We start from the raw sequence: 13,150 nt of genomic DNA on the forward strand, positions 1-13,150 counted from the left end.
AGTCAGTGACAACACAGTATGGAGCTGCAGGAACACAGCAGGCCAGGCAGCATCAGAGAAGCAGGAAAGTTGATGTTTCGGATTGTGACCGTTCCGAAGTGTCAAATTTTCTGCTCTTCTGATGCTTCCTAGACTGCTGTGTTCCTCCAGCTCCATACTGTGTTGTTCCTGTTACCAACCCTGTAAAGCCTGTTGTCTCGGTGATTAGGAGAGGAGTTAGAAACATGAACTATGAATCACTGAGCATGACTTCAAACTGTTGGTCAAGCAGTCTATGGGTCACCACCAGATGTTTGCAAGGTCATTAGGCGGTCAACTGTAAGTTGTGCTGCCATTTCCAGTAGCTAGGTCAAGACAGAATAGTTGAACTGGCTCAATGTTTTTAGTGTCAAAACAATTGTTGCAAGTAACTTTTTGGGTCAGTGTAGACAGCAATAACCAAATGCATAGCAAAAAGAACAGAATTTTATTTCCCACTTCAGTTTCCCACCACTTAAATTTATTTAAATTAAAAACGAGATGTTGGAAATACTTGGATCAGGCAGTAGTGGAGGGAAAAGTGGTTAACAATTAAACAAATACAGAGGAACTGGGGTTTAAGTACAACAAAATGGAAGGCTTGAAAGGGAAGCAGGGGATAAAAGATTAGATTACAAATAAAAATCCAAAGAGTGGAAATGGATATAGCAAAGGAACAAAAGCTGATAACTGCGATGCAGAGGAATAAAAAGATAATGAAATCATCAAATCGAAAAGGGGCAGAATTTATGGATTGGTGGGTTGAACTCATATGAATTCCAGAGGCTGTAGAATGGAGCTAAAGGAAAAGATGCCATCTCTTAGCTTGCTTTGAGCTCAGTCTTTCAACTCGTTCAGATCATCATTTAGATCATGACCATAACTCTTAACTTCCTGTTCATTGTTCAGTTCTGTCTCACTTTTGTTCTTTATATTGCATTAACCCTTGGTTTTGAGATCATGAAAAGCCTGTCATTTAGACTCATCATGCTACCCAAAAAGCTTCCCTACTCTAAATTTTGCTCACACTCACGACGATTCACTGGCTCAAAAGCTACTCGTCTTTTCTCAGTTTTGAAAGGTCATTGATGTGAAACATTTACCCTTCACTAATCAAAGATCCCAATATTGTCTTCATTTCAGACTGCCAACATACGTAGCAGAGATAATGGGAACTGCAGATGCTGGAGAATACAAGATAATAAAGTGTGAGGCTGGATGAACACAGCAGGCCAAGCAGCATCTCAGGAACACAAAAGCTGACATTTCAGGCCTAGACCCTTCATCAGAGGCTCTCTGATGAAGGGTCTAGGCCCGAAACGTCAGTTTTTGTACTCCTGAGATGCGCTTGGCCTGCTGTGTTCATCCAGCTTCACACTTTATTATCAACATACGTAGCAATTTGTTTTGTTCAGCCTATCATCCAATTTAGTCTGAAACAAATCTTGGGGCTTAAAAACTGCTGCATCTTTATAGCAGTAGTAAGGAAAAGGAAGGTAAAGCCTACTGATCTTATCCTCAATCAAAGATATATCCTGCAAAGACATATGTCTGCAACGAGAACATGCTCCAGCATACTCTGTGGCACTCATGTTTAGCAGCCCAGCACAGATTATTCATACGTAATATAGAGTCATACAGCTGTACGGCATGAAAATAGACCCTTCGGTCCAACTCGTCCATGCTGACCAGACATCCTAATAATCTGGTCCCCATTTGCCAGCATTTGGCCCATATCCTTCTAAACCCATCCTATTCACATATCCATCATAGCCACATTTTTAAACATAATAATTGTACCAGCCTCCACCACTTCCTCTGGCAGCTCATTCCATACATGCATCGCCCGATGTGTGAAAACGTTGCCCCTTAGATCCCTTTTAAATCTTTCCTCTCTCACCTAAATTTACGTGCTCTAGTTTTGGGCTCCCCTACCCTGAGGAAAAGACCTTGTCTATTTATCCTGCCCATGTCTTTTGTGAGTTTATAAATCTCTATAAGCTCACCCCTCAGCCTCTGACACTTGAGGGAAAATACCACCAGCCTATTCTACAGACACTTCTTGAGTACTCTGCGGATTTAACCACCTTGAATCCCATCAATTTTCCCAGTATCATTTCTCTACTAATACTGATCTCCCTCAATTCTTTCCTCTCACGTATATGTCCCCTATTATACATACCTCATTTGTCTGTAGTGGACTTACATTTCTCTTCACCAATCTTACTCCTCACATCCCTACAGAAATTCTTAGCGTCAGTCTTTATGTTCCCTGCAAGCTTACTTTCATACCGTATATTCCCCTTAATTAATCTTTAGTCCTTTACTGAATTCTAAACTGCTCCCACTCATCAGATATTATTCTTCTTGACCAATCTGTACACGTGGTTTGGATACCTTATCTAATTTCCTTTCGTAAGGTATGGATTAGCCCTCTTACCTATTTTGCTTTTATGCCAGATGAAAATAAACAGTTGCTTCAGTTTAAAAGTTTCATTGCCGGCCACAGTAAAGCCTGTCTGCACCTCTGACTAAACAGTCCCTATCACAAAAATCAACCATTTGGAACCTGACGTAACTCTTGTTACATTTGAGCCAGTCTTGGTATAAGAAACTGGCCATCAGTACTCCATTCCCCTGAAAGTCACTCTCACCCTACACATTCAAGACTGCAGACTTTTAAATCAGTAAGTGGAAACAAAGAATTATGGGGTGAAGGCTATCAGATTAGCTACTATTTCAATGTCTGCTCTGCTATTCAATGGGGTGAATGCCTGCTTCCACACCCTTGCTAATGGTAAATCGTAAAAAGGTTGCTTGTCTTAAAAGGGTTTGTGCTAGAAGGAATGACCAAGGTGGCATTAATCTGAGCAAGCTAGCTGGGGTCAAGGTTTATTAAAAAAGAAACTGATACAGCTAATGGAGCAAAAACAAAAAAAAAGGGCTACTTGGTGTTCGCTAGTGGCCAAACTGATCAAACAACTGGTGACTGGGCAGTGTCAAAAAGTTTGATTACATACACCTTGCAAGAAGGGCGTAAGAAAAAAAATCAGAGTCAAAGCAATAGCTGTATCAGGATGGGTGGGGTTGCTCAATCAATGGCCAGAAGTTAAGATTAAGCAGGCTGATCCCATTTCAGTCTGATCTTCAGACAAGGTCACATAAACCAGCTGAGTTGCGATTCTGCACCTAACGTGGAGGCCCTTTTTTGCACTACTTATGTATTTTGGGTATACAGAACTGTCTTGGGATGCTGATACCTACAGTAAACCTGACATACTAGGAAAAGAATGAATAAAAGCGTACACAAAAGATCTATTCTGACAGAGAACATTCCACTTAAAAATATCAAAGATTCATGTTATGCCCTGGCACTAACCTTTTACACAAGCTGGAATCATAAACTCAAGTCAACCTCTTAGCCATCATCATCTCCCCAGGTAGCTTGCAAGTCACTTGAAAATTTTCTGTGAAGTTATTTTTCTACTATTTTAAATATGCAGGTTTTGAGTGTATGTATTAAGTGTCATTATGTATTAGAAGCTCAAACCTACTCTCCCTCTGCCACTCTCATAGAATTGAGACTTAAGAAATGTGCACCTCCACCCTTTCATTAAATTCATTTGAGGAATCACTGGCTGACCAGTATTTATTGTTGTACTGAGCTGCCTTCTTCAACCACTGCATTCCAGCTGCTGTAGGTTGAGCCACAATGATGTTGGTAAAGGAATTCCAGAATTTTGGCCTAGCAACACTGACTGCAAGCCATGTGATAAGAAAACAGTATACAGCCTATGTCTGTTATGCACTTCCTGTCATGCTGTCCACAAGGCATGAAGTGTACTAATGGTTTGAGTGTAGTATTGCTAGAAAATTAAATGTAAGACTGAAGGAAAAGAAACTCCATGGTAGGCAATGTTGTTTATTACAGTCAGTCACTCCAGGGGTGTTTTTTTAAAAAGAAAATAAAAGCATGTATTTACTACACAATTAAAGTAGACATGACAGATCACAACTGTGCAACACAGTGAGGACATGTGCATGCACTAGTCAAGTTGAGGGGATCTACAGATGCTCATTTCAATTTTATCTGCTATTCTTAAATGGATGCAAGTTAAAAAAAGCTATTGGAGAACACCACTGTATATTATCGACATACATTAGGACTGTAAGGAAAGGTACCAATACATAAATATTGATACTTCCAGGCTGGCTTAGGACAGGAAATTAAAAAAAAAGGTCAAACCAACCTCAGCACAATATAGCAAGTCAATTAAGTGCAAATAGCTGCAGAATAATATCAACTTAGCGAGTTTTGAGAAGATTTGTAGCTCAGGTTGAGTTTCTGGATGTGAGTTTGCTCGCTGAGCTGGAAGGTTAGATTTCAGATGTTTTCATCACCATTCTAGGTAACATCATCAGTGAGCCTCGATGAAGCGCTGGTATTCTGTCCTGCTTTTTATCTGTTTAGGTTTCCTTGGGTTGGTGATGTCAATGATGTTACCTAGAATGGTGACGAAACCTCTGAAAACTAACCTTCCAGCTCAGCGGGCAAACTCACATCCACGATATCAACTGCAACTAAAGTTTATAGGAAAAAGGCTCTTACGAACAGCATTCCCATTCAATTCACAAAACACCAACAGCATGCTGTTTCATCATAGACACAGCCTGTGAAATGAAACGTTGCAACAAATGGTCTGAATCATTTATGACCCATGGAGGAAAATTACGTTTAATGTTGACAAGTTGCAAGGACATGGTCAATACCAATCAAGGTGTTACTGTCCATAAAACTGAAGCGTTTCCAAGAAAAGGTATTTAAATGCTTCCAATGTCCTAAAAAAGGTGCCAAATAGTGCGCACAAGCCTCACTGTCCAAGTAACACTGTTCCAATCACTGACTGGGGCCCAAAATATCACAGGAAATCCAAGTCATCAACCAGCTTCTTCATTTCAGATGCATTTCTGCTGATGAAGTTCCTTGTATCTTGGGAGATCTTTTCCAACCCAGCTTCTTTGAGGGCTGCCATATATTCTTCGTTATTCTGAAACAGATCAATGCTTTTACTTGCACCATGATGCAGCTTGGAGTGATAAAGCAAATGCACTTCAATTACAGATCAACAAGTCCCAGAAAGTAATGCTTGAATATTTTCTACTGTAGAATCCTATTCTAAACAAATTAAACTTGTGTTACTGCAAAAACCAAAGAAAAGAGCAATGGCATTTAGGTTTAAAAATTGAAAAATAAAGAGAACTAAAGCACAATTGTTGACATTCTCAAACAAAACAAGAAAATTTCAATTAGGAATCAGTGCCGAGGGCATTATCTGGCTTAGACATACGATGAAAGTCCATTCTTTATATGCTAGTAATGGCAAGTTAGTGGTGCTCTACTTCAAAGCATTGCTGTTAAGTGCAAAGTATAGAGTGATGCAAACGTTAGCAGATTGCAATACAGTTGACGTAGTCCAATTTAAAGAATCAGACAGGAAAAAGCCATATTTCATGAAATAAATCAGGGCATCCAATAGAGCTGGATGAACACAGCAGGCCAAGCAGCATCTCAGGAGCACAAAAGCTGACATTTCAGGCCTAGACCGTTCAGAAAAGAGGGGGAGGAGGTTCTGAAATAGATAAGGAGAGGGGGGAGGTGGATAGAGTAAAAGATAGGCGGAGGGGATACAGACAAGTCAAAGAGGTGGGGATGGTGCCAGTAGAGGTGACTGCAGGTCGGGAGACAAGGAGGAGATAGGTCAGTCCAGGGAGGACAGACAGGTCAAGGGGGGGTGGGATGAGGTTAATAGGAAGGAACTGGGAATGCCACTTGAGGTGGGGAGGAGGGGATAAGGTGAGAGGAAGAACAGATTAGGGAGGCAGGGATAAGTTGGGCTGGTTTTGGGAGGCAGTCGGAGGAGGGGAGATTTTGAAGCTTGTGAAGTCAACATTGATAGCATTTGGCTGCAGGGTTCCCACACGGAATGAAATGCTGTTCCTGCAACCTTCAGGTGGCATCGCAAGAGGCCCAGGATTTTGGGCGGGGGGGGGGTGGTCCTTGGAGGGGTGGGGGGGGAGAAAGGAAGGACATCAGATGTACGGGAGTGGAATGCCTCATTCTGGGAGCACATGTGGCGGAGGCAAAGGGAGGTGGTGTATTCTAAGTAGCCGTGGGAGTTGGGGGCTTGAAATGGATATCAATTTCTAGGTGGTTGCCTGAGATGGAGACGGGGGTCCTGAAAGGTGAAGGAGGTGTTAGCAATGCTTCAGGTGAACTTGAGGTTGGGGTGGAAGGTGTTGGTGAAGTTGATGAACTGCTCGAGCTTTTGTGTTCCTAAGATGCTGCTTGGCCTGTTGCGTTCATCCAGCTCTACACTGTTATCTCAGATCCTCCAGCATCTGCAGTTCCCATTAACTCTGATACAACTGTTCAGGAGTGCCTTGCTCAAAAAGCATCTTATAGCTGATACTGAAATTTAGTACTTTTACATCACATGGTGCATTTCAACATTAGAAAACCAAAGTCTAATATCAGCTATTTAAATAAGCACTTCATAATGCAGAACATACATACTGCTTAAAAATAGAAGCTAAAGATTTGCACCTTGCGCTCAAGAGAGCAGTCAAAATAGTGAACGATTAGCATCTAGTAGAAACTGATTTTCTGGAAAGTTGGTTATTTTGTGATGCTGCCCTTGACTGCAAGGGGGAAGAAAAGTCAACATGTCTTTTTAGCAATATTCTTACCTTTGGCCTGAAACCCCTGCCATATTCATAGATTTCAGTTCCAGGAAATACTGGACCTTTGCAGAAGAGCTCTTCCAAATCACTGGCAATTTTGTGCAACATTTCTTCTTCATAGGCAAATACTGAACCATCCTTTCCAGCGAGGATGACAAGCTGAAGCCCTGGTGCCAGGCATGGATAACTTTCAATCATGCCCAAGACCACCATATCCATTCTCTGGGGCAAATAGAGATCTTCCCAACATTTAAGCAGGTCAGGCCTTCCCCAGTAAACAGTATCATCCAGACCCCCAATTATTAGTGGAACGTCCATTGGCAATTTCACAGCCTTTCCTCTATGAAGATTCACTTTGTCTGATACCAGTTGCAAATATTTTCCACCTAAAAACGAGAAGTACTAATGAAATCCATTACCTATCTCGTGCACTTACTCAGAATATGGTAGGGGCATGCATCTCAGGTTTAGTGAACTAAGCTAGCCAATATATTGGAATACGGTGTTCAGTTCTCTCATAGGAAGGATATGGAAGCTTTAGAAAGGGTGCAGGGTCCTGCCCAGAGGGTGGGTTTTGAGGGAAGGTTGAGGGAACTAGGACTTTTTTCATTAGAGCAAAGAGGATGAGAGGTGACTTGTTAGAGGTGTACAAGATGAGCAGGCATAGATAGAGGGGATAGTCAGAGGCTTTTCCCCCAGGGCAGAAGTGACTATTACAAGGGGGCATAATTTTAAGGTGATTGAAGGAAGGAATAGGAAAGATGTCAGAGGTAGGTTCTTTAGACAGAGTGGTGGGCATGTGGAATGCATTGCAGGCAATGGCAGTGTAGCCAATACTTTTAAGCGACTCTTGGATAGGTACATGGAGGATTGTTAAATGTAGGGTAGTTTGATCTTAGTCGGAAAACAGGATGGCACAGCATGGTGGGCCGAAGAGCCTGTACTGTGCTGCACTGGTCTATGTTCTAAATTTAGATAGGGCAGCAATTGATTAACTAGAGCTGGTTGGAGTTGGTGAGTAAAGGACCACATGGGGAGTGGGCATCACCTGACACCATTTAAAAAGTGGAGAATAAAAATTCCTGAATGAACTACAAAGCAGCTATTTTTGCAAAGAGTCTCAGGCTAGTAGATTTAACAGCCAGCACAACTTTAAGTGATCAAGAAAGGACATGGAAGAGCTGCACCAAGAACAAATAATGAAGTACATTCACTAGGTAGGTGGAAGAGAGAGAAACATGACTGAGCAAACCAGCCAGATGTGTCAAGTTAAAAATGAAACTCCATTAAAAACAAGGGTATGAACTGACCTCACTACTGATCACTCAGACTACACAGGAACATGTATGGGAGGAAAAGGGGCACAAAATATGGTGAAGAATTAAAACTCTTAAAATTATGTCCTTTTATAATATTCCAGTGCATCTGGCTTAAAATTACATGAATGATACAGCTTTTTCAAAATAGCAGCTAAAAATGCTTAGCTCAGATTTAATACTATAAATCAAGGTATCTACACGACTGGCTCATCTTGTAATGGTTGAATTTTAACCAACCAAAAGGCAAGTGTAACTTTCTATACTATTTACCATAAATCATTTCAGACAGACATCAACCCAACTTTATGTAAAGTTAAACAACTGAAGTATTTTACCTGGTCTCAGTTTGCTGAATGTTCTCTCAATTTCTGCGCTGTCTTCCGGATCTGCGAGACTTCCATTACTGTCTTCACTAAGAACATCAAATCAAACAAGTTTATATATGGGACAGTCTTTTTTTTTAAAAAAAAGTGACTACAGGAGTCAAGTGTTTGTGTTTATATACTCAAGGCAATAAACTGATCCAATGCAATTAACTGTGATTCTGTTTTGCAAACTGTTTAAATCAATTTGCACAACAGTCTCAGATTGGGTCAGCAGGGGTTCAGCCATTACAGAAACATGGCTGGAGAAAGGACAGGACTGACAGCATAACATTCTGGGGTATGTGCTCGAGAAAGGATACAGGAGGTGGTGAGTAGGGGAATGGGGTATCATTTTTGATTAGGAAAAACATGATGTCTGTACAAAAAGATACTGCAGCAAGATTGTCCAGTGAGATTAATGGATGAAACTAAAATAAAAATAATGAACACTTGGGGGGGGGGGGGGGGGGGGGGGTTCCTATATTACAATCCAAATAGTCAGCAGAAATTGAAAAGCAAATATGCAAAGAGATTTCATCTGTAAGAATAATAGGGTTGTAACAGTAGGGGATTTTAAATTTTCCAAAAAGACTGGGACAGTGTTAATGGTTTGGATGGTGAGGAATTTATGTGTTCATTGGAGATTTTCCTTAATTCAATGTAGATATACCTATCAGAAATGGTGCAAAACCTGATCATCTTTTGAAGGAAGGGCAAGTGACTGAGGTGTCACTGGAGTAGCATTCTGGGGCCGGTGATCATAATTCCATTAATTGTTAAAGAGAACAGTATTTATGGAGGTATCTTAAAGTTCAAAATTGGAGTAAGGCCAATGTTGTTGTTAGACAGGCACTTTTGAGAGCTGATTGCGCGCGCGGGGGGGGGGGGGCGGCGAGAGTGAGAGAGCTATTTGACAGCTAGGGAATGCTGAATGACTGCAGAAATTGATGCTCTGGTCAAGAAAAAAAGGCATATAATCAGGTATAGACAGCTGGGATCAACTGAATCTCAAGAGGAGTACTGTGGCAGAAGTATGTTTAGGAGGGAAAACAGGTAACATGAGATAGCTTCGGCAAATAAGAAGTTTAGAACCGAATGGAGATTCTGCAAGTACATTAAGGGCAAAAAGAGCAATTATGGGAAGAAAAGTACACTTGATTAGGTGTTTCCCAGAACTTATTTGGGAAGGCAAGAACAGATTAGGGATAGTAAATATGGTTGCATGTACGAGGAAATAGTGTCTCACTAACTTGATTAATTGTTATGAAGAGGTGACAATGGTGAGGCCACTTTTTGAATACTGCATTCAATTCTGATCTCCCTTCTGGACAGCAAATGTTGGCAAATTGGAAAGTGTGCAGAAAAGACTTACAAGGATGCTGCCAAGATTGGTGGGTTTCAGTATTAGGGACAGACTAAATAGGCAGGGGCATCTTACCTGGAGCAGAGGCTGAGGGATGACTATTAGAGGTTTATAGAATTTTGAGGGACATAGTGTGACTAGCCAAGGTCTTTTTTCCCCCCCCAGGATAAGGGAGTCCAAAACTAAACGACACAGGTTTAAAGGTGAGGGGAGAAGATTTAGAAGGTACAGGATGGGAAGTTTTTTTTGTGCAGAGGGTGATGGGTGTATTGAACAAGCTGCCAGAAACGAAGTGATGAGATGGGTACAATTACAAACATTTAAAAAGGGAGTGAAGGTTACGTGAATAGGAAGAGATAAGTGCCGATTGGTACCTGATCTGTTAGCATTCACACTCAGCACACACAAATTGGACAAAGCGTCTATTTCCACATTGTATGACTACAGCTACATTTCTAGGGCTTGTGGGCAAACAAAACAGCTAGACAGTTGAAAAGTGAAAACAAACAACCAAATCTATCACCTCTGTCAGAAAAGACACCTAGGCTAAGCTGCAAGGACACAAATCATGCATGCACTGAAAAGTCACAAGTGCTTTTACAGGTGGTCCGCTGGACAAAATATCCTTTGGCATATTGATAAGACATGTCATTTCATTTGACTTTTAAAAAAAAAGACCACTTACCATGTTGTTTTCTCAGGGAAAACCAAATGAGCTGGCTTCACAGCAACACTCATTTTTCCAGTGAAAAGAAGAAAACTGAAAAAAAAAAATCAGATGATGTTAACTCAAGCTCGGACAAAAGAGAAAGCAAAAATCAGAATTTTAGTACGTTTCCACATGCAAGATCACCAAATACAATGTCAAGAAAAATTAGCATTTACCCCCATCCTTAAAGAATTTAAGGATTAAAGAAGTAAATAATCCAAAGCAAAGAATGGTAGGTTGCTGGGTCTTTAAGAAAAAAAAATCAGTGAAGGTAAATGGGAAGCAATTTAAGGATTAAAGTACTAAACTAAGTTATTCATTAATTTATAATTAACCTATTCAGTTATGGACAAAGCTTCAGTCCATCTGAATATGCAAAAAACTTCTGCCATATTTTAGCACGGATTAATCAAACTTAGTTTTGGATACTCCAATGAACACACACCATAACAGGCTAACAGGGGTAAACAATTTCACTTTTGATTGAGGTTTTACCCTAATAATGATAACTGCATACACCCAATTAGTGCAATGAATATGCAAGACGAATATTCAAGTTATTTCAAGACCACCATAAAGGAACAGGTAGTCATTTGGTCCTCGTCAAGCCTGCTCTATCATTCAGTTTGATCATGGCTGATCTGACAACCCTCATAGCCATACCCTCTTCCCGGAACTCAACTCCCATACCATTGGCCAGGCGCAGTATTCAGATCCACATGATGTACCCACAGAGCTCACTCGCCAGGAGTGCTGAGGCAGCACCATTCTGACCCAAACTGGGACGGTAAGCTGCTTCTGGGCTGCTGGTCCCTCTTCGGGGTTTGATCAAACTGCGCATGTGCGGCACAGCCTCGCTGCCCGCGCGCGCACACTTTGCCCGGACCAAGGCATTCCCCCCCCCGCAACAATATCACTCAAGTAAAAAGTGACAACACAATGCAAGAGGACGGCAACAGCAACGAGAGACGGTGTCCAAAGCACACCGGCGAAGCAACTGCCCCAGAAATTACAAGGTTAAAAAGAGGTTTTTAAAGAAGAATCATACTACCTGACCAGGTATACCGAACAATAACCCGAATTTCAGGAGTAACGCCAGAGCCTTTGAAGCTCTGAAAGCAGAGACACCTTCACACCGTACTCTCGCTCCCAGCGCTCACTAGATAAATGGCGATGTCAACCGAATTCCAGCAGCGTCACCACACCGGAAACTGGACACAGCGTCACTTCCATCGGCGCAATGGATCACATGACCGTCTCCCCTCGTGACCGCCCCGTTGCGCACTTTGAATCATACTGACAGTACGGTACGTACATCAATTCACCCTGTATATCCTCACAGTAAACACTCACCAATTCACACTGTATATCCTCACAGTAAACACTCACCCGTTCACGCTGTATATCCTCACAGTAAACACTCACCTGTTCACACTGTATATCCTCACAGTAAACACTCACCCGTTCACGCTGTATATCCTCACAGTAAACACTCACCAATTCACGCTGTATATCCTCACAGTAAACACTCACCAATTCACGCTGTATATCCTCACTGTAAACACTCACCAATTCACACTGTATATTCTCACAGTAAACACTCACCTGTTCACACTGTATATCCTCACAGTAAACACTCACCCATTCACGCTGTATATTCTCACAGTAAACACTCACCAATTCACGCTGTATATCCTCACAGTAAACACTCACCAATTCACGCTGTATATCCTCACAGTAAACACTCACCAATTCACGCTGTATATCCTCACTGTAAACACTCACCAATTCACACTGTGTATCCTCACTGTAAACACTCACCCATTCACGCTGTATATCCTCACAGTAAACACTCACCAATTCACACTGTATATCCTCACAGTAAACACTCACCAATTCACACTGTATTTCCTCACTGTAAACACTCACCAATTCATGCTGTATATCCTCACTGTAAACACTGACCAATTCATGCTGTATATCCTCACAGTAAACACTCACCAATTCACGCTGTATATCCTCACAGTAAACACTCACACCAATTCACGCTGTATATTCTCACAGTAAACACTCACCAATTCACGCTGTATATCCTCACAGTAAACACTCACCAATTCACGCTGTATATTCTCACAGTAAACACTCACCAATTCACGCTGTATATCCTCGCTGTAAACACTCACCAATTCACGCTGTATATCCTCACTGTAAACACTCACCAATTCACGCTGTATATCCTCACTGTAAACACTCACCAATTCACGCTGTATATTCTCACAGTAAACACTCACCAATTCACACTGTATATCCTCACAGTAAACACTCACCAATTCAAACTATATCCTCACAGTAAACACTCACCAATTCACGCTGTATATCCTCACTGTAAACACTCACCAATTCACGCTGTATATCCTCACTGTAAACACTGACCAATTCATGCTGTATATCCTCACAGTAAACACTCACCAATTCACACTATATCCTCACTGTAAACACTCACCAATTCACGCTGTATATCCTCACTCTAAACACTCACCAATTCACACTGTATATCCTCACAGTAAACACTCACCAATTCATGCTGTATATCCTCACAGTAAACACTCACCAATTCACGCTGTATATCCTCACT

The 13,150-nt window shown here is 41.4% G+C and overlaps 1 protein-coding gene across 1 annotated transcript; it reads right to left on the bottom strand.

The window, feature by feature from the left end:
- Nucleotides 1–3,924: 3,924 nt before the first annotated feature.
- LOC125463839 (uncharacterized) lies at nt 3,925–11,733 on the bottom strand. Its single transcript, XM_048555603.2, has 5 exons — nt 11,567–11,733; nt 10,492–10,566; nt 8,414–8,490; nt 6,766–7,145; nt 3,925–5,066 (listed from the first exon to the last, which is right to left on the bottom strand). Exons 2-5 carry the CDS (start codon nt 10,542–10,544, stop codon nt 4,938–4,940), a joined length of 639 nt encoding a protein of 212 aa, XP_048411560.1. The 5' UTR covers nt 10,545–10,566; nt 11,567–11,733; the 3' UTR covers nt 3,925–4,937.
- Between the last annotated feature and the right edge of the window lie 1,417 nt (nt 11,734–13,150).

This window comes from Stegostoma tigrinum, chromosome 22, assembly GCF_030684315.1.
Source record: "Stegostoma tigrinum isolate sSteTig4 chromosome 22, sSteTig4.hap1, whole genome shotgun sequence".
Lineage (NCBI taxonomy): Eukaryota > Metazoa > Chordata > Chondrichthyes > Orectolobiformes > Stegostomatidae > Stegostoma > Stegostoma tigrinum.